Below are 19,644 nucleotides of genomic sequence, written 5' to 3'. Positions count from 1 at the left end.
TCTGCAAGGAAGAAGTAAACCCAAAGCCACACTTCACAGCAGTCTCAAGTGTGTGTCGTGCTGGTAATCGAGCACCCCTTGGATTTTGCACAGGGTGTTTAAGAGCACAAATTTTCTGAAGAGTAGCTGGTACAGAGCAGCGCTCTCAAGGGGAGCAACTCCTCTGCAGCATGCACAGCAGGCAGAAAAACAGAACAAACACGAGCTTTGCTTCCAGGGCTGCACCTGCCCTACAGCAGACCTCATTCCCACCTGCAGTTGCAACTTGTAATCCCTCACCAACTTGTAATTCCTCGCCAGAGCAACTGTAGAGGATGTTTGCAAAGGGGCCAAGCGCAGCCAGAACAGCCACAACTCCACCACTTCTCCAGCGCCGCTTATCCACGGGTGTCAGCACTGACAGAGCAATGACGACTTTTTCCTGAAGTTAATCTTGTTCTCTGTTCATCAGGGACATCGCCTCTTCCTCCTTCTGGCAGGGAGATAAATGAGGAGTATTACGTGAAGTGGCTCGGGGCACGCCAGGGCTGACATCAAGGTGAAACAGGAGGCGCGTGCTGCGATAGCACCCGAGAGATGAGGGGCTCTTCTGCATGAAGTGAGGCACGGCCCTTGTCCTATTCCCAGCTCTGCCACTGCTTTGTGTGATGATCTTGGGCACCCCGCTTCCAAGTGCTCCACGGCCTGAGAAAACGAAGCCTCAGGAGGTTAAACACTTGGCCACGCAGGCTCCGTTTACTCAATTGCTGCACGAACCATGTTTGCAGGGCATGGAGATGTTTAAAACTGTGGTTCCACAAGGAAATCGCCCACAGAGCCTTTTGTTACTTCGGATCCTTCGCTGGGAGGGATTGCATGCGTTTGTAAAAGCAAAAGCAATCAAGTCACAGATGATGCATAATAAAGCTAAGGATTTTGTACGCGCTGTGCTGCAGTGTGCTTTAAATGTCCACTAACACGAGAACATTTTGGACAGCCTGAGGCCTTACTGATAGCAGAGGGCATCCATTAAGTTCTGAAGAACTAGGAGACATTGTTTTGGAGATGATTATTGGTCTGATGACGAAAGAATAGGAGACGATCTACTTGATTTTGAGGTTTTGGAAAATCTGAGTCAAGAGTGTGAACGCGGCGATGCAGCCACCACATCACTTCTGTGTGCAGCACGCCAAGCCTGCTGCAGATTGCCTAATAAATAATTCCGTCAGCAGACCCACCTGAAACTTGCTGGGAGAATTCCCTCGCGAAGAGTCGAGAGAATTAAAAAAGAAAACCCTCAAACAAATCAAAATATCAAATTAGCACCTACAGAACTCAAACAGCACAAAATCCCCTCAGAACCGTTGAAGCTCCCTCAGTGACAAATCTATCACGGGCTCAACCCGGGCACGAGAAGGCTCAAAGCTAAGACAAAGACAGCAACTCACCCCTATAATGGCCTTTAGGAACCCTACAGGCTTTGATTTAGCTGCACTGAAGAGGAAGCTACTTACCACTTTCGAAGCATTTTGTCCTCTTAAAGCTTAAACCCAGCAGCAAACGGTCTCAGTGTTTCAGAACACATACTGCAGATGAAAAGTATTTAAAGCTGTGTTTTAATTAACCTGGTTCCAATGCCTGCTGTGGGCAGGCTCAGCTGTAACCCAGGCTAGCTGTGAGGATCTCTGCTCTAGGCAAACCCCTGCGAAGGGAAGGCAGACGGGTGGGAGTGAAGAGTTTTGCCCTCAGCACCAGAAGCTGCGGATGGAGAAACCTTTGCCAATTCTGTGCTGCCAAAGCACGTTGGATTTCGGAGACACACGACCATGATCCCCATCATTCTGGGGATGGAAAGCTCCATGGGCTTTCCAAACGGCTGCTTTGGAGGTTGCTTTGCTCTTCCCCTTCCCTGTGGCTCTGTCGAATAACAAGAGGAGGTGCTGGGATGGAAAGTCCTCCTGCTCTTGCATGTAAATTTTTCCTGAAAACAGGAAAATTCAGCCTTTTCCCAACGAATTTCTCCATCACGCCTGCTGCCCACCAACATCCACACGTCATCGTCACAGCCCCATACCACTTCCCTTGCTAAGAGCATCAGTAAATGGAGATTACTACATTTACTACATGTATATTTACTCTACATTTACTATATATTTACTTGTAAATCCCTGTAAGCACTAACAAAAAGTGGAATTTTTGAATTCAGCAACGAGCCACGATCAAGGTGGGAAGTTCCAAAGAGGTTGAAAACGATGCCTGTGTTCACATACAGAAAGGATGAGGCTGAGTATTTTAAAACACGCATTTTACACACCTAAACAAGCTCTTGGTACTTGCTGGAACCTCTCCTTCCTGCCCAACTCAACGCCTGAACTGCCCACCGGGTCCCCTGTTCACGAGGAACTCGACTGGGACACTGGTCTGGGGAGAAGCTAGTTTTGCTTACCTCAGTAATGAAAATTTCCACTTTTTTTTTAAAGTTTAAATCTTCCTACATGTATTAAAGTCAGCCCATATGCTGCTTTCCCCCTGGTATATCAGTCCATAAACCCAAGTAGTCCCAAAGCACGTTAACTAGCCCATTAAGAAAAAAACTAAGCCCGTTATCCTAGTCTAGACAGACACCTAGGGGTAATATTTTAAGTCCCTTACAAGGGATTAGATGTACTACATGCATCAACAACAGCAATGAAAGACCAGCCTTCCTGAAAAGGATTTCCCCCAGGACGCGTGTTGGCACCTCGCGGAAGCCATTTTAAAAAAAAAAAAAAAAAAAAAAAACCTTCCATTTGGAAGCAGTTTAGGGAAAGAGGCAAAAAGCAGGATGCAGGTTTTCGAGCTCACGTTGGGCATTCGCCTGGCCCTTCATCCTTCCACGGGCACTAACCTAGCTCCAGAGAGGCTCAGGGTTTCTGAGCTGCGCCTGCAGCCACGGGACAAGTCCTGGTTTTGGTCGGCAGCACAAGCCTGATGCCACAAACGGCTCGAGCCGGGCTCTTCGCCTCCTTTGATGTTGTTTCCTGCAGCCGGGCTTCCACAAGCACAGGTCCCTACAAACATCCCGCGTTCCTCGGGGCGAGCGCAACGGCCCCAGCCCGTGTCAGGACGCAGGTAGGAGCGGCGCGGCGTCTTGTAAAGCTTCCACGGACCTGTTCCAGCTGAATCACCCACAAGCACTTGAGGTCTGAAAGCAGTCGCGAGCCAAGATCTGGAGCTCTGAGTCATGCCTCCTCTGGTCTGCAACAGTCACGAGCAACCTCAACCACGAAACGAGATGACAGCCCCCCAAAATCCTGCTGGTCCCATTTCCCCTCCCACACCCAGCTTCTCCTACAGACAGCATCTCCTGCACCCAACACTGGCACCCCCCCAGCTCCCACCACCCAGAAAACATATTTTTTGGATCACCTCAACCCCCACATCAAAAAAAAACAAAAAAACACCACAAAACTCGTCCTTAAATCTGAAGATGAAAGAAACGCCCCGGCCACTTATTGCTGAACGTTGGGGGATAGAGAGAGAACGAAAAATGCTCTAAAAATAAGGCCCTATTGTTGTACTTGCATGTGACTATTGTTATTGCAGGAATGCTTGCGCCCAACACTCTTACATCTGTGTCTTGCAAGACGAGCTGAAATACTTCAAATCCCAGAGAACGCTCGGGTGGCTGCAAAAATTGTTCTGCTTTGGGTTTGCCAACACAGCCCCGCAGCACAGCTCCCTGCTCCAGCAGGAACGAGCTTCCTTGTACACCAACACGAGCGCATTTATGGTTTATTCCCATAAATCATACGGATAAACTTTACATTAATATGACCACAAAATTAAAGCTCGAGGTTGCACCAGCTATGCAACAAAACCAGAAGAGCTGCAGAGCTACCTCCTAAAAATAGGCTGAAAGTGGAACAGAAAACAAAAGCAAACGGCGTGCTCTGCTGCCACAAGCCTCCCTCTGCCACCACGTACTTGCCTAGGAGGTGAAGAACGAGCAGGAAAATGCTTTAGGAGGAAAACTGCTGCAGGCAGGGACATCAAGAGGCACCAAGAGAACTGCCCGTAAGTCACGAAAAGGCAGTCAGGGAAAGGTGCAGTGCAGAAACAAAAGGGCTCTTAGCTTCCAGCAGATGAACGTGCGCCCAGGTACCGTGGAGCATCCCTTGCTCCACGTTGCAGCCGTGCAGGATTTACCCACAGTTATTTTGCAGCCTCCAGTAAAAGGTTTTGGTCCCCCCCACTGCGCTCTTGTGCCCCTCAGGCTTGCAGCCTCTGAAAGAATGAACGGTTGCTCAAGTGCTGCAGTGAGAAAAGGGGCAGATCAGGGAATTTCAGCACAGTTTAGGGAATTTTGTTTGAAAAGTCTGCCCAGAGTTATAGATACGGTGGGAGGGGGGCGAGGAAAAAGTCAGACAAACCAGGCAGGGGAACTGTGCTGGTGCCTTGGCTTTGGGAGCTGGCACCACGGTGGCACTCAGCACCCCAAGAAGGCTCTCACCAGGGCTCCAGGGCTCCGAAATTTGTCTGTTTGCAAGGAAAAAGAGGGTGCCCAAACAGTGCAGTGCAGCCTGGCACAGGTTCTAACTGTTTGGCTCTCCCAGATCAAAAAGCACCCTTCGCAGTCAGACCTAAAACTCATCACGGACGTGCAGCAACAAGCCTGAGCAGAGGTGCAGCTAAAGGTAAGGTGTCTTTCCACCGACAGGCAGCACAGAAAACCTGTTTGCCATCGTCCCAGGCTGTTAAATAGGGCAAAGAGTTTTCAAGAAGGGTGGAGGACCCGGAGCAGGCTGCAGCTTCTGTAAGAAAATGACAGCGCTTAGCCGACAGCAGCAGCAACAGCAGCGCTGAATCCGAAACGCTGCTCTTAAAATAATCCCTACATTTACCAAAAAAAGAGGAAAAAGGCTTCTCACAGAAGGCTTTGTCAGCTGGGATCACCACGAGGAACAACCTGGGTACCAGTGCTCGGAGGGCCAGCAAAGGCTGCCTTCTGCCTTCTCCTCCATCACGGCACCGTGCTCCTCGCCGTCCTGCTTCTGGCACGCCGGCTTAACGTGAGAGGTAAAACAGAGCTAGGAGTTAACTTTTTTTTACGAGACTGAGCTACATGGGATTAATTCTCACAGACTAATGAGTCACAAGGCCATCCCAGATCAATTTGGGTAACTTTGTTGAGACCTGGGAGCTATGCCAAGAGCATTAACAACCAGAGCCACGATACAAACAAGCCTATTCAAACACAAATGGGGCTCAAGACACTAGCCCAAGCCCCAAGGACAGGCAGTACACTGCTACTGGGAAGAAGAGATAAAACCACAATAAACTAGATTATTATAGATGGCTGCACAGAATCTGTGCTGCAGCATACATCTTCCTACAGAGGAATACACAAGATCGCAGGCGGGCTCGGCGCAGAATCCGTAATTGCCGCTGGGAGCTGGAACGGGAAGGGGGGAAGGTTCACAGCAATCAAAACCCAAACTGCTTTTGGATAAGGACGAGGGAAAGAAAGTCGGAGCAAGATGGCCATTTCTGCTCCGCTATCCAAACGAGAAGGAAGTGCAAGGCACTGCCCCAGGCTTTCAAAAATAGTAAGAGATTTCCCACTAAAATGCAAGGAAGGAAACATGTTGCTTTGAGACTGTTCCAGGAAAGGCTCTTTATTATTTGTCTAAGTGCAGTCATTAACAGCTCTCTGCCGCGAGTTTCCTGACCATCAGAATGAATATTCGGGACACTGGGCTCTGCTTGGGTTGGGATCAGCAGAGTCACAGAGGCAGCAGCTCCCCGAAAACGCACGGAGTGGGTCCGATCCTTCCCACTGCACTCGGCTGGGGTTTGGTGCTGGCATTCCCCACGCGACCCTGGGTTAACACCCAACGCTGCTGGGATGATGCACAGCACCACGATCCACCATAAGGTGCAATAAAGTGAAGAGGTCAAGCTCTTCCTTTATATAAAAAAAAGGGAAGAAAGCAGCTTTTCACTCTTAGATTTCCACGTTCAGCGTCAGCCCTATGAGGGAGGCAGGTTAGGTGCCCAACCTGCCCTCAGGCCCTTTCCAAACTCAGCTTGGCCCCTAATCCCTCCTGGGGAGCGGCTGCTGACTCTCCAACTAAATGAGGTGCCTGCAGGGATTTAGGAAAGCAGCTCCTTCCACACCCTTGGGTGCCCAGATCTCCGTTTGCCTCTCTGTCACCGCCTGCTCTCCACCCGGAGGCATTTCGAGAGCTTTTTGGTTTCGCGGGGAGGCCCCCAGCAAGCTGAGAGCTTGCAGGCTGCTGCGAGCCCTCGGCTTTGACTTCGGAGTTATTTTGGGGTGCGAGGGAAGGAGCGAGAACGCCTGCTCTGTAACCCACCAGCTAAAAATTGGCAGCTGGGAAAGAGCGCCAAGAGCCGATGCTGGAAGATCTGCTTCGGAGGCGTAACTCCCCGATTCTTCCTGAGCCTGATAAAGTAAACCCAACTGCATAAACGTTGCAGGAACATGGGCAAGGAACTCACTGGAGGTAGGTCTCCAGCAGACATGTGGTATTTAAGAAGTCATTAGGATTGAACCTACACGCAGGGTGAAAGCAAAGTCCAACCACCACCCTTCTGATTGTGCCTTTTTGGGCGCTCAGCAGTGCTTGCAGAGGATCCCCTGACCATGAGAGTGTCCCCCCGGTACCAGGGAGGCTGTCGAGGTGATAAAATCCAAGATGCACGGCTTAAATCCTCGCTTCTTGCCTGCAGGAGCCTTGCAACAGCCCCGGAGCCGCACCGCTCCTGCGAGCATCCTTATCAGAAGCACGACCTTTCCTACCAGCCGTGAAGTTTGGCCCCAAAACGACTTAAAGAGCAGCTATCAGCACGATGAGGAACAAATTAACAGCCCGGCTGCAAACAAGGGGTATTTCCACGTGCTTTCAGGTAGGGGTCAAACCTCACATGAAGCAAGAGCCACGAACCAGAGGCGTCCTCCTCCTGACACGCAGGCGATGGGACAGGGAGGCACTGGCGGCGTCCTGTCAGACCCAAAACAAGCTCCAGCAAAAGGATTAACGCGGGCCCCAACCCAGTGCATCAGCCACAGCGACCTAGCTGAGCCTAGAAAAGCTTTTCCCCGTGGTTAGATCAACAAACCCCCTCGCTGGGAGCTCCAGCCGGCCACGACGCCTTTTTTCCCAGCCCAGCTTCCACCAGTCCTCCCAGCTCGCCCTGCTTAAAACTCTCACAAACAGCAACGGGTTCCCAGTTACCATAACAAGAAGCTTCCTTCGGTAATATTGCCTCCAGGTTGGGGTCTGGCAGGAGAAAATAAAAGGAGCCTTGATGTCCAAGAGCCTCCTGGTGCTTGCTGACCTCTAGATCAGATCTGACCCAGCCTCTGCCTCGGGTGTGAGGTGTTGGAGGAGCCTGCACATCCCTGGCAGCACTCAGGGAAGGACCCTGGGGTTTTATTCTAGAGCTGCTGAAAGGCAAAACCAAGAACCAAAAGCTCGAATCCTCTCCGGGAGGACCTCCTGCTAGCGCCAAGCTGGGGCACCCCAGGGTGCAGAGAGCTCCCGAGCGCTCCTCGGGGTGGCTGTTGGAGGTGTGAGGGGGGTGAGACTTCCCCTGGCTGCCAGCACGCACCCTCCTGCTCCTCTTTTTGGAGGTAGATTCCTGCAGGATGAGCAGCTGCTGCTCCTCAGGTACCCACCGCAGCTCATCCCGGCCAGGCGCTGCCAAAGCAGCCGCAGCTTGGCACATCTTTGCTGTCCCAGCAGCAAGGTTTCTCTAGTTAGGTGCCAAGTACCAGATTTCAGACACAAAGAGGCATCTGGCCAGCGGGTCTAGGAGCCTTTGATGAGCACAAGGCAAAACCCAACGTAAACCAGCAAGTCAGCAGCTTCCCCAGGCAAGACGATGGAGAAAGATCATCTCTACCCCACGATTACTCATCCGCCAGAACTGCGCTTCCCCTTCCAGTTTCTGGAGAAAAGGAGGAAAGGAGGGCTCTGCAGAACATCCCTAAGGTGTTTGAGTTCAGACAAGAGGCAGACCGAGCTACAAGAGCCCGGCAGCACCCAGGTGCTGCCAGTTCCTCATCCACTGGCTGCTCCGGGACCTCCTCCAGCACAGGAGGAGCTCCTCCAAGCCCCTACCAGAGGTGCATTTGTACCAGAAAGCAAGGTGACAACAACCTGAGTGTGAACCCAGAGTGATAACAGGCCAGGGCACGCTCGTATCCGGAGCTGAGCCAACATGGCACGGCGCAAACCCTCCCCACAGTCTCCAACATCCGAATTTTCCCCCCTTCACGCAACCAAGGGAACCCTCGCAGCCTGCAGAGAGATGCTCGGAACTGACCACCAGGCAGGGAAAGGTTTTGGCATCGCCTCCAGCAGGCTCAGGTTCGTGGCACCGTCACACAGGGGGAGCAGGAGCTCTAAAAAAGCACACGGGCAGCCTCGGGATCTCGGGTCGCCTCGTGCTCCTTCATTAGCGGCGATACATCTCCAGCTACACACGTCTTCACAGCAGGGACAACATATTGCAAGAGATCTACTGCAGGAGAGAGAAATAATTCAAGTTTAAGAACGGGAGAAAAACCTAAGAGAGCCACTGTTTCTTACTGAGCAGGGATAATTACAAGAAAGCCATGACAAGCCTTGGAGAGCACGTTGTTTTATCGAGGAAATGCCTAAGTGACCTAGAAACTGAAGTCCCATTTCCTGAAATTATTTATCCGCTTAAGAGCCCGCGTTTCAACGAAAGTGAGAAAGAAAAGCTGTCGAAAATGGGACTTGGGAGCCCGAGTCAAACCTGAACAAATTCTCCCTACGACTGCGTGCGGATGGTTTTAAAGAGATCAAAGTCAAGGCTGCACGGAGCCGAGAACAGGGGAGCCTCTTTTGTAAGCGACCACCTATGGACAAAACGCTTGCCCATGAATTAAAATAACTGGAACAGCATCCGAGGGATAGGGGAGAGAAAGGCACAAAGCGCTCGTGTGCGCCCGGGGTCATAAAGTAAAAATATTTTGTCCCACCTGTTATTATTTATACCGCACGCGGGCATTTCTATTTTATTTTTTTTAGCATTCAAAGGCACACACGTTTTACGGCGTCATTATTTGATACGCGAGCCCGAAAATCAGAGGGGAGCAAGAAATATTCCAAACGTGAGCCAGGTCTCGGAGTTTGGGCCGTGGCTGTGAGCTGTTTCGCTGGAGCTGCCTCCTGCCCGAGGAGCGAGGGCGTTTTGGTGGCGAAGAAAGCAGTGATTTCCCACAATTTTGCACGACTCAAGAGGCGAAACCTCACAGGGATGAGGGATGCAGAGCCCGAATTGCTGATCCCACAAACTGCTGTGCCGTGCGTCACAGGGAGCTCTCCAAAGGCAGAGGGAAGGCAGCGGAGGGTGAAAAGATGAAAAACACCCACGTGAAGAGGAGAGAGCACTGGTGAAGGATCCCCTCACCTCCACGTGCTCGGAAAATGCCACCAGCATGCTCGGGATCACCCCAAATCACGCTGCATCACCTTGCATTGGCCTTGCAATGGCTGTGTTGGAGCCTGGAGGATGAGCCACGCTCATTCTACAAACCCTGGTGTGCCATACACAGGCTCCCCAACCCCTCCCGTGCGCACAGGAGCTTCCCCAGCCCCATTTTCACAGAATAAATCCACACCAGGCTGCGGGATGCTCAGTAAAGTCCCTGCTTTCTCACTTTATGTCCCCACGAGCCAAATCCTGCAGACCTGGTGCCCGGCTGCCATCACCTCTGGGTCTCGTCCCCCCTGTTCTCCTCGTCTGCTTCTGTTTTACCCCCACCAAAAACCCAAAGGAGCAGGGAAAGAACGGCCGAGCCGACCTTCAGACCCCGCTGCAACAACAGCAGGAGGTGGGAGAAAAACTTTACCTTTCATTAACAAGCGGATTAATTGGCAACGCGATCGCCATCCCCTTCCACTCAGCAGCAGCCCAACCTCGCTTTCAAAGCCTGCAAAGGATTTCCAGCGCCTTTGGCTGGGGCCACGCTCAGTGGCACGGCTGGAAACGGAGTCTGTTTTAAAAGCTGCCTGGTTGAAATAATTGCAAGCATCATCTGCTCGGCGACCGGAGCGTTTGTTCCCCGCGTTTCAGCAGACTCAGCACCAGCAGAAGTATTTGGCAGAAAAACCGAGAGCCGTGCTCTGCTCTGTGTCAGGTTTACTCACTTTGGAAACGGTTGAAGGGTGTAAGAGAGCCCCGGCTGGTTCCCCAGGTATAAATACACTCCGCTGGGTATTGCTTATTCCCCAGCACTGCCAAGTCCACCTCCAGCCAAGTCCTTAATGCACTGAAGTTTATGAAAGGCTATTTTTTTTTTTGTTGTTTTTAAATATTATTTTTAATAGTAACAACGGTATTCGGAGCAAGGTCTCTGCCAGCCAGGGCTGAAAACATCTCCAAGAAACGAAAGAAAAAAGGGGGGGAAAAATAAAAAGCGAGCTGTGTGAGAGCTCTGCCAGCAGCAGCACTGCAAGCGTGGCCCTGTGTCCCCAAAACGCAGGGAAGCGGTGAACCCTGCAGCTTTACCTGAACTAAAATGCGAGCATTTTGTACCAAAGGAGCTGGAGAGTCCCTTTTTTGGGAGAAAGGGGGAAAAACGCCTTCACACAGCTTCTCCTTTAGGGTTTGCTCGGTCGCATCACAAAGAGAGCTCAGATGCCAGCCCCGCAGAGAGTGCACGGGGAAATCCCTGCGGTGGGTGCAGAGAAATCCCTGAGCTCGTCCCCTGGTCGTGTTTGGGGACAGAAGAGGAAAGAGGGGGCAGGAAAACCACCACCACCACCCCGGCCAAGCGTGCAGAGGGCTCAGAGGGAAGAGGAGCCACCCCAAAAGCTCGTCCCACTACGTGTTTAGCCTGCGTCAAAACCCAGCACAGCCCTGGTGAAACCACACCGCCTTGGAGCTGTTCGAGGCACTGAATTCATCACGTTTTGATAAAATGTTGAACTTCAGCATGCCTTAAAAAGCAGCACGTGCTACAAAAAGGCCACAGCCTGGTGGGTTTCTGTGTTAGAAGAAACCTGCCAGGGTTTCTTTTGTGCCAAGCGAGCAAGGAACCTCTCGGAGGATGAGGCTGAACTTCAGAGACCCAGTTACACCAGAGTCCTAAACCAACCGCAGCAAAATGCACGGCAAGAATCAGCCCCAAAGAGGGAGAACAGGGACCAGAGGAACATCAGAGCTTGGGGACACCGCCCTGTGGGGACACAGCACCTGGAGACACAGCCAGGACACCACAACCCCGTCCTGCAGCATGCTCAGACCCACGCAGCATCATCACCTCCATCCCCTGTGGCTCCTGGGGCCGTGCAGGGGTAAACCCGAGCCTTTTAGGGCTGGGCAAAGCCACGAAGAGAAGCAGAGGAGTGGGATGAAGGGACAGCAACTCGCTGCAGGCTTCCGACAGGACACGACGGGGGGATTTGTCAAAGAGATGTGAGAAATCTCCCGGTGCGAGGCGTGAGCATTGTGACGAGCGTTGTGCTCAAGAGGAAGAGAGGCTACAAACGTGTTTTTTGTTTCCTTCCCTGCGTGCAGCTTCCTACACACCTCCAACAAAGAGCTGCCGCTTGCTGGCTCCCCGGGGGAACCCCGTCCCCGTTCACGTCTCTCTGCTCAGCCTCCGCTCCTCAGCGTTCGCCCATTGTGTTACGAGTTCCTTGAAGCCAAAAAAACAAGAAACGGGATTATTTTAACACAGGGTGGGGAAAAAAAAAAAAAAAAAAAAAAAAAAAAAAGAAAGGAAAGAAGTTACAGGAAGCAACAGGTCCCTAATCCTGCAGGTTTGTTACGAAAAGCATTTTCTACTCATGCTGGAAAGCCCTCGCGAAGCGCGAGCGGTGTTCGGGTGCTGAACATTTGGAGGAGGAGCAGAAAATCTGGCCTCATTTCTAGGTGCTAGAACGTCAACCAAAAAAATAAATGAGAAGAGGCCCAAGACAGTCAGGAGGATAAATAAAACCAAGCAGAACGCAATAAAGCATCCCACGTGACGCAGCAGCAAACGAATCCAAACCCGAAATCCAACCCAGAGATCCTCTGGGCTAACACCCGCTGCAGAAACCCCCACGGGGGCTGCCAGGAGCCCAGCACGTTTCACTTCAGCCCTTTCAAAAGCGTTTTCAGCACGAAGAGGCAGCAAAAGGCGCTGGGCTAGGATGGTCCCAGCTGGCCCGACCGCTGCTGCACGCCCTGGAAGAGCTCCTGCTGCTCCCAAGCACCTCGTGGCGTGGTGCTGGTGGATGTTGCCGGCTCAAGGAGGCTGGAAGAGGGACTCGCTTCCATCCCCACAGCGTCCAGCTGCTCTCAGAGCTCCCCATCTTCCAAAAACAGGCCAAGGAAACCTCCTGCCCGCCCCACACCACATCCACAACCCCTCTTCCAGCTGTCCTGAGATCTTTCCCCAACGTCCCAGGGGTTTCGGAAGAGGCATGAACGAAGATGTTACCGAGAAGTTAAGATTCCTGAAGTCCTTTTATTTTTGCCAGCTCCTACACCACACGTCTGTGGGATCACCGCCGCTGCAGGATTTGTGCCACGCGCTTCCCAGCTCGCCTGGACCACGAACTGCCCCTGCTTAAGGACGGCAACGGCGCCTGTGACACACCACAACGGGCTGAGCGACCAAAAGTGAGACCCGGCGGGGCTCAGCACGAAGTTTGCTTTCACCTGACAGCTCCATAAATCACGCAGGGATAAAAAAATCACAGCACTACACGCGTACGGCGTGAAAGACTGGAGAAGACCGGACAAGAAGGGACCTCGAGGAGGTAAAAACGCGAGCGAGAAGCAGCGAAGATGTCAGAAATACCCTTCGGCAGAGGAAAGCGAAGTTAGAGGGAAGGCCAAAAAGCAAGCGGAAGGTTTAACTTGATCCCAAAGTTGGCGGAAAGCTTCTCCTTCTGCATCCTCCGAGGAGAGGCAGCGCCCCGAGCCCCCGGTATGAAGCGCCGAGCTCTTCGGTAGCAGGATATTGGCAAATTGGAAGGCATTCAGGAAAACAAGAGTTCAGCAGCTGGAGGGATTGATTTACGCGGAAAGATTAAAATAACTGGGCGTGGAGTCGGGCCGAGCGCTAAGTAAGGTGGACGGGATCATTTTTTTTTTTTTTTACGGGTAGTTGACAGGCAAGCGCCAAGAGGCAGAGGAAGCGTTTAGCGTGCCGCAATTAGGCATAACCCAAGGACTGGCACCCAATTAAGGAAATTCACGGCGGCGTTATAAAAGTTCTCAAGGAGGCGAGGTTCGTCGGGTCCCAAAACAGCCTCTTTCTCCCCAATTTCCAGCTCGGGGCTAGGAGCAGGAGTCAGAAGTCGCCGCCAACCTCGCGCCTCCGCCGCTTTTCGGTTGGTTTGTTTGCAGCTCCGAAGGCAAACGAGCCCGCAAAGCAATTAAGGTTGGCACCGCTAATTGCCCCGCTCGGGTGACGGAAGATAAACACCTTCAAGGAACGAGGAGCGGGGCTGTTTTGAACCCTCCTCGCCTCCCCAAAACCCGCCTGCTCCAATCCACCTCCCACGCGGGGTTATTCCTTCCCCCCCAAGAAAAAAAAAAAAAAAATAATCCAAAAAAACCTCGGGCAAAGCCCGCGCTTCGGAGCCGCCGCCGGATTCCCCTCCGGGACCGACCGCATCCCGGAGCCAAACTATTTTGCAAGCGGATCGCCAAAAAACCAGACGATCCCCTCGGCTCCTCGCCGCCGCACGACCTCCCTACTGTGGCGGGGGGGGGCAAAAGAAACCGGGCACCGCTACCCCGCCAAGGCTCCCGCGCCGAAAACGTCCCTCGAAGGGGCCTGAGCAGGGAAAAGAGCGAGAAGTTCCCCGGGAAAAGATAACGGCGAGGGCCGGGCCGGGCGGGAGGAGCTGCGCAGAGCGAGGTTTCGGTGCCCCAAAATGTTTCACCCCGCATCCGGACGAGCTGAGATCTTTTTTTTTATTATTATTATTTTTTTAATTATTATTATTTTCCCTGTTGAAGCTTGGGGAGAAGCCACACGGACGGTTTTGGGCTCATGAAACAGGTCGGAGCCGCGCTCGCAAAGCCAGGAGGGAGCCGCTGGGTGAAGTCTCGCCCCGTCCACACCTTCCCCAAACTCGGAGCTCCCCAAAAAGCACCCCCCCCCCGGGGAGCCCCCCCCCAGCACCGCGCCAGGCCTGGGCTTTCTCCTTTCTGCTGCTCGTGCATCTTCCTCCGCGCCCTGGGGCTCCCTGAGCCCCCCCCCAGGAGGGTGTGGGGTGGGCTGAGGGTCCCCAGCACCCCGCAGCCGTACCCCAACGCCCCCCAGGTCACCCCCACGGCTTTTGGACACCCCCAGACCCAGCCCAGCACCCCCCAGGGAGCCCCGAGTCGAGCTCAGGCCCCCCCCACTTGGGATGGGGGCACAGGGCAGGGGTCCCCCAGCACCAGGGGGGGTCCCCAAGGGACCCCTCCCATGACTCCACTGACCCTTGGGGTCCCCACGTCCCAGAACCTGAGGGTCCCCACACCCAAAGGCCCCCCCCAAACTCTCCAAGGAGCCTCCCAACCCCACATTTTCCCTTAACCCCCCCCTAAAATGTCTCCAGGGCCCTACCTGCCAGACCCCCTCCCCTCAAAGCCCCCCCAGCTCCACACACAGAGACCCCCCCTCCGTAACACCCCAACCCCTCACCTCCCACCCTTCAGCAACCTCTGAGGACCCCCCCAAACCCTGAAGCCCCCCTAAACCCTGAAGCCCCCCCCCTATTCCCAGGACACCCCACAAGGCCCTACCCCCCACCCCAAAGCCCCCCAGCACCCCTAACCTCCCCCACCCCCTAAACACCCCCTTTACCTCCCTGTTTCCCCAACCCAGCCCCCAAAACCCCCCTCGAATTTTCCCAGGACCCCCCCCAAGGCCTCCTCCTCCTCCTCAAAGCCCCCCCCAAACCCCCCCCGTACCTCATAACTCCCCCAAAACCCCCTAAATACCCCCCTAGGGCTCAGTTTCCCCATATCAGACCCCCCCCAAGGCCCCAAATTCTCAGGACGCCCCCTGAGGCCCCCTCCTGGCAGCCCCCCCACTGCCCCCCCATACCCCTAAAGCCCCCCCCCAGGCCCCTAAAGCCCCCCCCAGGCCCCTAAAGCCCCCATACTCCCCCTAAAGCCCCCCCCCACCCCTAAACCCCCCCCTTTACCCCTCATTTTCCCCCATCCCACCCCCTCGTCCCCCAAATTCCCAGGACGCCCCCACAAAGCCCCCCCCGTACCCCAAATCCCCCCCCCCCCCATGGGGCCTCCCCCCCTCAGACACCGCCCGGGCCCCTCGCAGCCCCTCCCCTCCCCACGGCCCCGCCCCCTAAGAGGGGCGGCACCACCCCCCATTCCCCGCCCTCTCCCCCCCCCTTCCCCAGCTTCCTATTGGCCGAGCCGCCCGCCGCTCCGAGCCGAGCGGCGAACCGATTGGCCGGCGGGCCCCGCCACTCAGCGGAGAGGCGGGACGAAGGCGAACGACGGAGGGGGGAGGGGGAGGAGGGGGAGCGGCTGCCTGAGGAGAACTCGGGGAGAGTTGGGGGGGGGGGGCGGGGGTCCCCCCTCCCCCCCTCCGTTCTCCGCCTTTCCCGGTTTCGCCCCCCCTCGCCCCTCCCGCCGCTCCCGGGGCCGCCCCCGCCGGGCTCGGTGCCCCTCCGGTTACCTCCGGGAGGGCCGCGCCGCCGCTCGCCGCCTCCGGGGCCTTGCGCTGGCTGCGGACGCGCTTGGGCCCCCCCCCCGGCCCCTCCCCTCCCCTCCTCCTCCGCCCCCTCCCCTCCCTCCTCCTCCTCCTCCTCCTCCCCCCCGCCCCTCAGCGAAGTCTCGCGAGATCTCGCCGCGAGGAGCCGCCGCCGATAAGGGGGCGGGGCTATGGGGGAGTGGGCGGGGCATGAGGCCACGCCCCCTTTTTTCTCCTCAGGGGAGGCGGCAATGGGGATGTCGCGACAGGGAGAGCGGTGTGATATAGGGGATGTCGCGACGTGGAGGCTGTCGTGACATGGGGCATCGCAGCACGGAGGCTGTCACGACATGGAGACCATCGCGACGTGGAGGCTATCGTGACAGAGAGGCCATCTGGAGGCTGTTGTGACATGAGGGATGTTGTGACATGGAGGGCGTTGGGATATAAGGGACATCGTGACATGGAGGCCATCGTGACACAGAGGCAATTGCAAAACAGGGGTTATCGTGACACGGGGGACATGGTGACATGGAGACCATCACAGCACAGAGGCTGTCGTGACATGAGGGATATCGTGACACGAGGGATGTCACGACATGGAGACCATCGTGACACGGAGACCATCATGACACAAAGGCCATCACAACACAGAGGCTGTCACGACACTGAGGGGACGTCATGACATTGAGAACATCATGCCACGGAGACCCTTGCGACATGGGATATCGCGACATGGGGGCTATCGCAACATGAGGGACATCCCCACAGAGCCCCCAGCCCCACACAATGGGTGCCAGCACCCGTGGGGCACCCCCAGGGTCACGACCCCGTCCCCATCCCCATGCGGGTGTCCACCCCCCTTGTCCCCCCCCCACCCCAAGGTGTCCCCAGGGAGGTGGCAGCGGGGCCGCGACATCCCCGGGGGGTGGGTGGGAGACGTCCCCCCCCCGGTGCCACCCCGGGGAGGTGACAACGCGCGGGGCCGCCGAGGAGACACGCGGACACCGGCCCCGTTATCCAAACCGTCTTTATTCCCGGGGGGGGGGTGTGTGTATGGGGCGGGGGGGGAGCAGGGCGCCCCCTGCGCCCCCCCCCAAATCCTCCCCTGGCAGCCATCGTCCCCGGTGTCCCCTCCGGTGTCCCTGTCACATGGCGAAGAGGATGAGGAAGGCCACCATGAGGCAGAAGAGCCCCATGGCCTCGGAGAGGGCGAAGCCCAGGATGGCGTAGGAGAAGAGCTGCTGCTTCAGCGACGGGTTCCTGCGGGGACAAGGGGGGTGGGGAGCCACGCTCAGCACCCCCCGACCCCATAAAAACCCCAAAACGTCCCCAAAAATGTCCCCTTCCTGACCTGGCGTAACCGATGATGAGGCTGCCGAAGACGGTGCCGATGCCGGCCCCGGAACCGGCCACCCCCACGGTGGCGGCGCCGGCCCCGATGAATTTGGCGGCAGTGTCAATGTCGCGACGGGCGGCGCTGGTGGCGACGGCCCTACAAGCGCCCGGCCGCGCCTGGGGGGGGGGACACGGGGACATAGGGACACGGGGGGGGGGACACGGGGTCATGGGGACACAGCCAGTGGGCGGCATCACCCCCTCGTGCCTCAGTTTCCCCCCCCCAGCTCCTCATGCCCATTTTTGGGGCTGTTTTTGGGGCCAAATCCCTCCACGTGCCCGTTTTTGGGGTCACCACGGAGCACCCCCCACCCCATTGTGTCCCCCCCCCCCACCCCGTTACCTGCTCCGGGGTGCTCAGGGGGACGGAGAGGGGCTGGCACAGCACCCACGGGACCCTCCTCACCTGCAAGGCACGGCCACATTTTGGGGGGGGGGACACACACAAAGCCCCCCCTGGGGGTGTGTGTCCCCCCCCCGTGTCCCCCACCCCAAAACCTGCTTGGGATCGGGGGCACAACACCACCTTTAACCCCCCCCCCCCAAGCTGAGCGCCTCCTGTTGACTTCAGGGTGGCCCTAAAAAGGCAAAAAGTGTCCCCAAATGGCCCCCCGCCCCCAAAAAAAGCCCCCCCCCCCAAATGTGTGTGTCCCCCCCCCAACGACCCCACTCACCAGCGCGGGCGCGGCGACCACCTTGGTGCAGAGCATGGCGGGGGCGGGGGGGGAGCGGCTCCGGAGCACGGGGGGGTCCTGGGGGGGGACAAAGGGGACAAGGGGGGGGGCACAGAGGGGGGGTGGGACACGTGGCTGGCACTGGGGGGGTTGGGGGGGGACAAAGGGGGCACGGGGGGGGCACGGGGGGGGCACGGGGAGGGCGGGGGGGGGCACGATCTGGGCCTGGAAAGGGATTTGGGGGGGGCAGAATGGGGTAGGAGGGGTGAAACCCCAAAGGGGGGGTCACCCCAAAATGTAGTGGGGGGGGGGACACCACAAAATGTAGTGAGTGTGGGGGTCACCCTAAATGCAGCGTGAAGGGGGGGCACCCCAAAAATGCTGTGTGAAGGGGGGGTCAACCCAAAATGTAGTGGGGGGGGGCACCCCAAAATGCAGCTTGAAGGGGGGGTCAACCCAAAATGTAGTGAGTATGGGGGTGACCCTAAACGCAGAGTGAAGGGGGGGTCACCCCAAAATTCTGTGTGAAGGGGGGGCACCCCAAAACTCAGAGGCTCACCCCAAATGTTGTTTGAGGCCACCCCAAAACGCAAAGCAAGTGGGGGGTCACCCCAAAATACATTTGGTGGAGGTCGCCTCAAAATGCAAGGGGAGGGGGAGGATACCCCAAAACGCAGAGATTCGCCCCAAAACGTACTGGGAGGGGAACAATACCCTAAAATGCAGAGATTCACCCCAAAATGCGGTGTGAGTGGGAGGTCACCCTATAGCGAAGGGGGGGCACCTCAAAACGCAGTTTGAAGGCGAGCTGACCCTAAATGGCCGTGATTCACCCCAAAACGCAGTGTGAGGGGGAGCTGACCCTAAATTGCCGGTTTTCACCCCAAAACGCAGCGTGAGGGAGAGGTGACCCCAAACCGCAGGGGCTCGCCCCCAAACTCCCCCCAAACCTCTCCGGGAGCCCCCCCAGCCCCGTGCGGGCCCCCCCCGCCCCTCTCCCCCCTCCCCTCCCCCTCCCGGTGCCCCCCCCCCGTTCCTCCCCCCCCGGGCCCCTCACCTGGCGCACCGGCGGCGGGCAGGTCGCGGGGGCGCCGACTGCGCAGGCGCGACCGGAAGCGCGGCCCGGAAGCACCATAGAGAGGGAGGCGGTGCCGCCACCTAGAGCGCCTCCCATTCCAGGCACGGCGCCACAGCGCCCCCTGCGGGCCGGGAGGAGGAGGTGGCTGCGTGCACCCGGGGGGGCGTGGCCAAGAGGGGGCGAGGCCAATATGGGGTGGGGTCAAGGCGGGGGGCGTGGCCATGGGGAAGGGGCGGGGCGTGCTTGCCGCCCCCTGGCGGCCAAGGGGAGGAAGTGCACCAGGGGGGCGTGCATGGGGGCGGGGGCGTGCACGGGGGTGTGCACGTTTGCACGCGTGTTTGCACATGTGTGTGGGTATTTGCACGTATCTGCGTGCGTGTGCACACGTGGGGGAGGTGTGTGCGCATGCGTGTGCAAATGCATGCACGTGTGCGTGTTTGCAAATGTTTGCATGCATGTGCATGCGTGTACGTGTGTATGTATGGGTTTGCATGTGTTTGCAAGCTTTTGCGTGCATGGATTTGCATGTGTGCAAATGTTTGCACGCATGTTTGCGTGTGTGTGCTCACATTTGCATGTAAACGCACCTTGTGTACGTGTTTGTACATATGTATGTGTGCATATGTTTGCGTGCGTGTGTTTGCACACGTGTGCATGTTTGCATGTATGCACAGCTGTGTGCATATTTACACGTGTGTGCATGAATGTGCACATGTGTGCATGTGTTTGCACATGCGACTTGTATTCTCACATGTTTGCATGTGCATGTACATGTGTACATATTTGCATGCATGTGCATGTGTGTGCTCATGGTTTTGCGTGTGTGC

At 56.3% G+C, this 19,644-nt stretch overlaps 2 protein-coding genes across 2 annotated transcripts in view; both read right to left on the bottom strand.

Annotated features, from left to right (window-relative positions):
* Window positions 1-13,432, bottom strand: part of LOC116499852 (cyclic AMP-dependent transcription factor ATF-7-like) — a 48,804-nt gene extending 35,372 nt beyond the window's left edge. The window contains exons 1-2 of the mRNA XM_032204702.1: window positions 12,446-13,432; window positions 11,548-11,656 (exon numbers count right to left, since the gene is read on the bottom strand). The gene's annotated coding sequence lies outside the window, so the exon portion shown is untranslated. The remainder of the gene's footprint in view (window positions 1-11,547; window positions 11,657-12,445) is intronic.
* A 3,247-nt stretch (window positions 13,433-16,679) lies between these two features.
* ATP5MC2 (ATP synthase membrane subunit c locus 2) lies at window positions 16,680-17,815 on the bottom strand. Its single transcript, XM_032204799.1, has 4 exons — window positions 17,740-17,815; window positions 17,409-17,471; window positions 17,022-17,182; window positions 16,680-16,930 (listed from the first exon to the last, which is right to left on the bottom strand). The coding sequence occupies exons 1-4, from the start codon at window positions 17,773-17,775 to the stop codon at window positions 16,816-16,818; spliced, it is 375 nt and encodes a 124-aa protein (XP_032060690.1). The 5' UTR covers window positions 17,776-17,815; the 3' UTR covers window positions 16,680-16,815.
* Between the last annotated feature and the right edge of the window lie 1,829 nt (window positions 17,816-19,644).

Source organism: Aythya fuligula, chromosome 29, assembly GCF_009819795.1.
Source record: "Aythya fuligula isolate bAytFul2 chromosome 29, bAytFul2.pri, whole genome shotgun sequence".
Classification (NCBI taxonomy): Eukaryota; Metazoa; Chordata; class Aves; order Anseriformes; family Anatidae; genus Aythya; species Aythya fuligula.
Note: the sequence above shows the minus strand (reverse complement) of the source record. Positions and strands in the feature narration are given on the sequence as shown.

Excerpts from the sequence above, each read along its gene's own strand:
- ATP5MC2 (XM_032204799.1), bottom strand. The coding sequence starts at position 17,775 with ATGCTCTGCACCAAGGTGGTCGCCGCGCCCGCGCTG. Across the intron at positions 17,472-17,739 it reads TGGTCGCCGCGCCCGCGCTG|GTGAGGAGGGTCCCGTGGGT; the intron begins GTGAGTGGGGTC and ends CGTGCCTTGCAG. Across the intron at positions 17,183-17,408 it reads CCCTGAGCACCCCGGAGCAG|GCGCGGCCGGGCGCTTGTAG; the intron begins GTAACGGGGTGG and ends CCCCCCCCCCAG.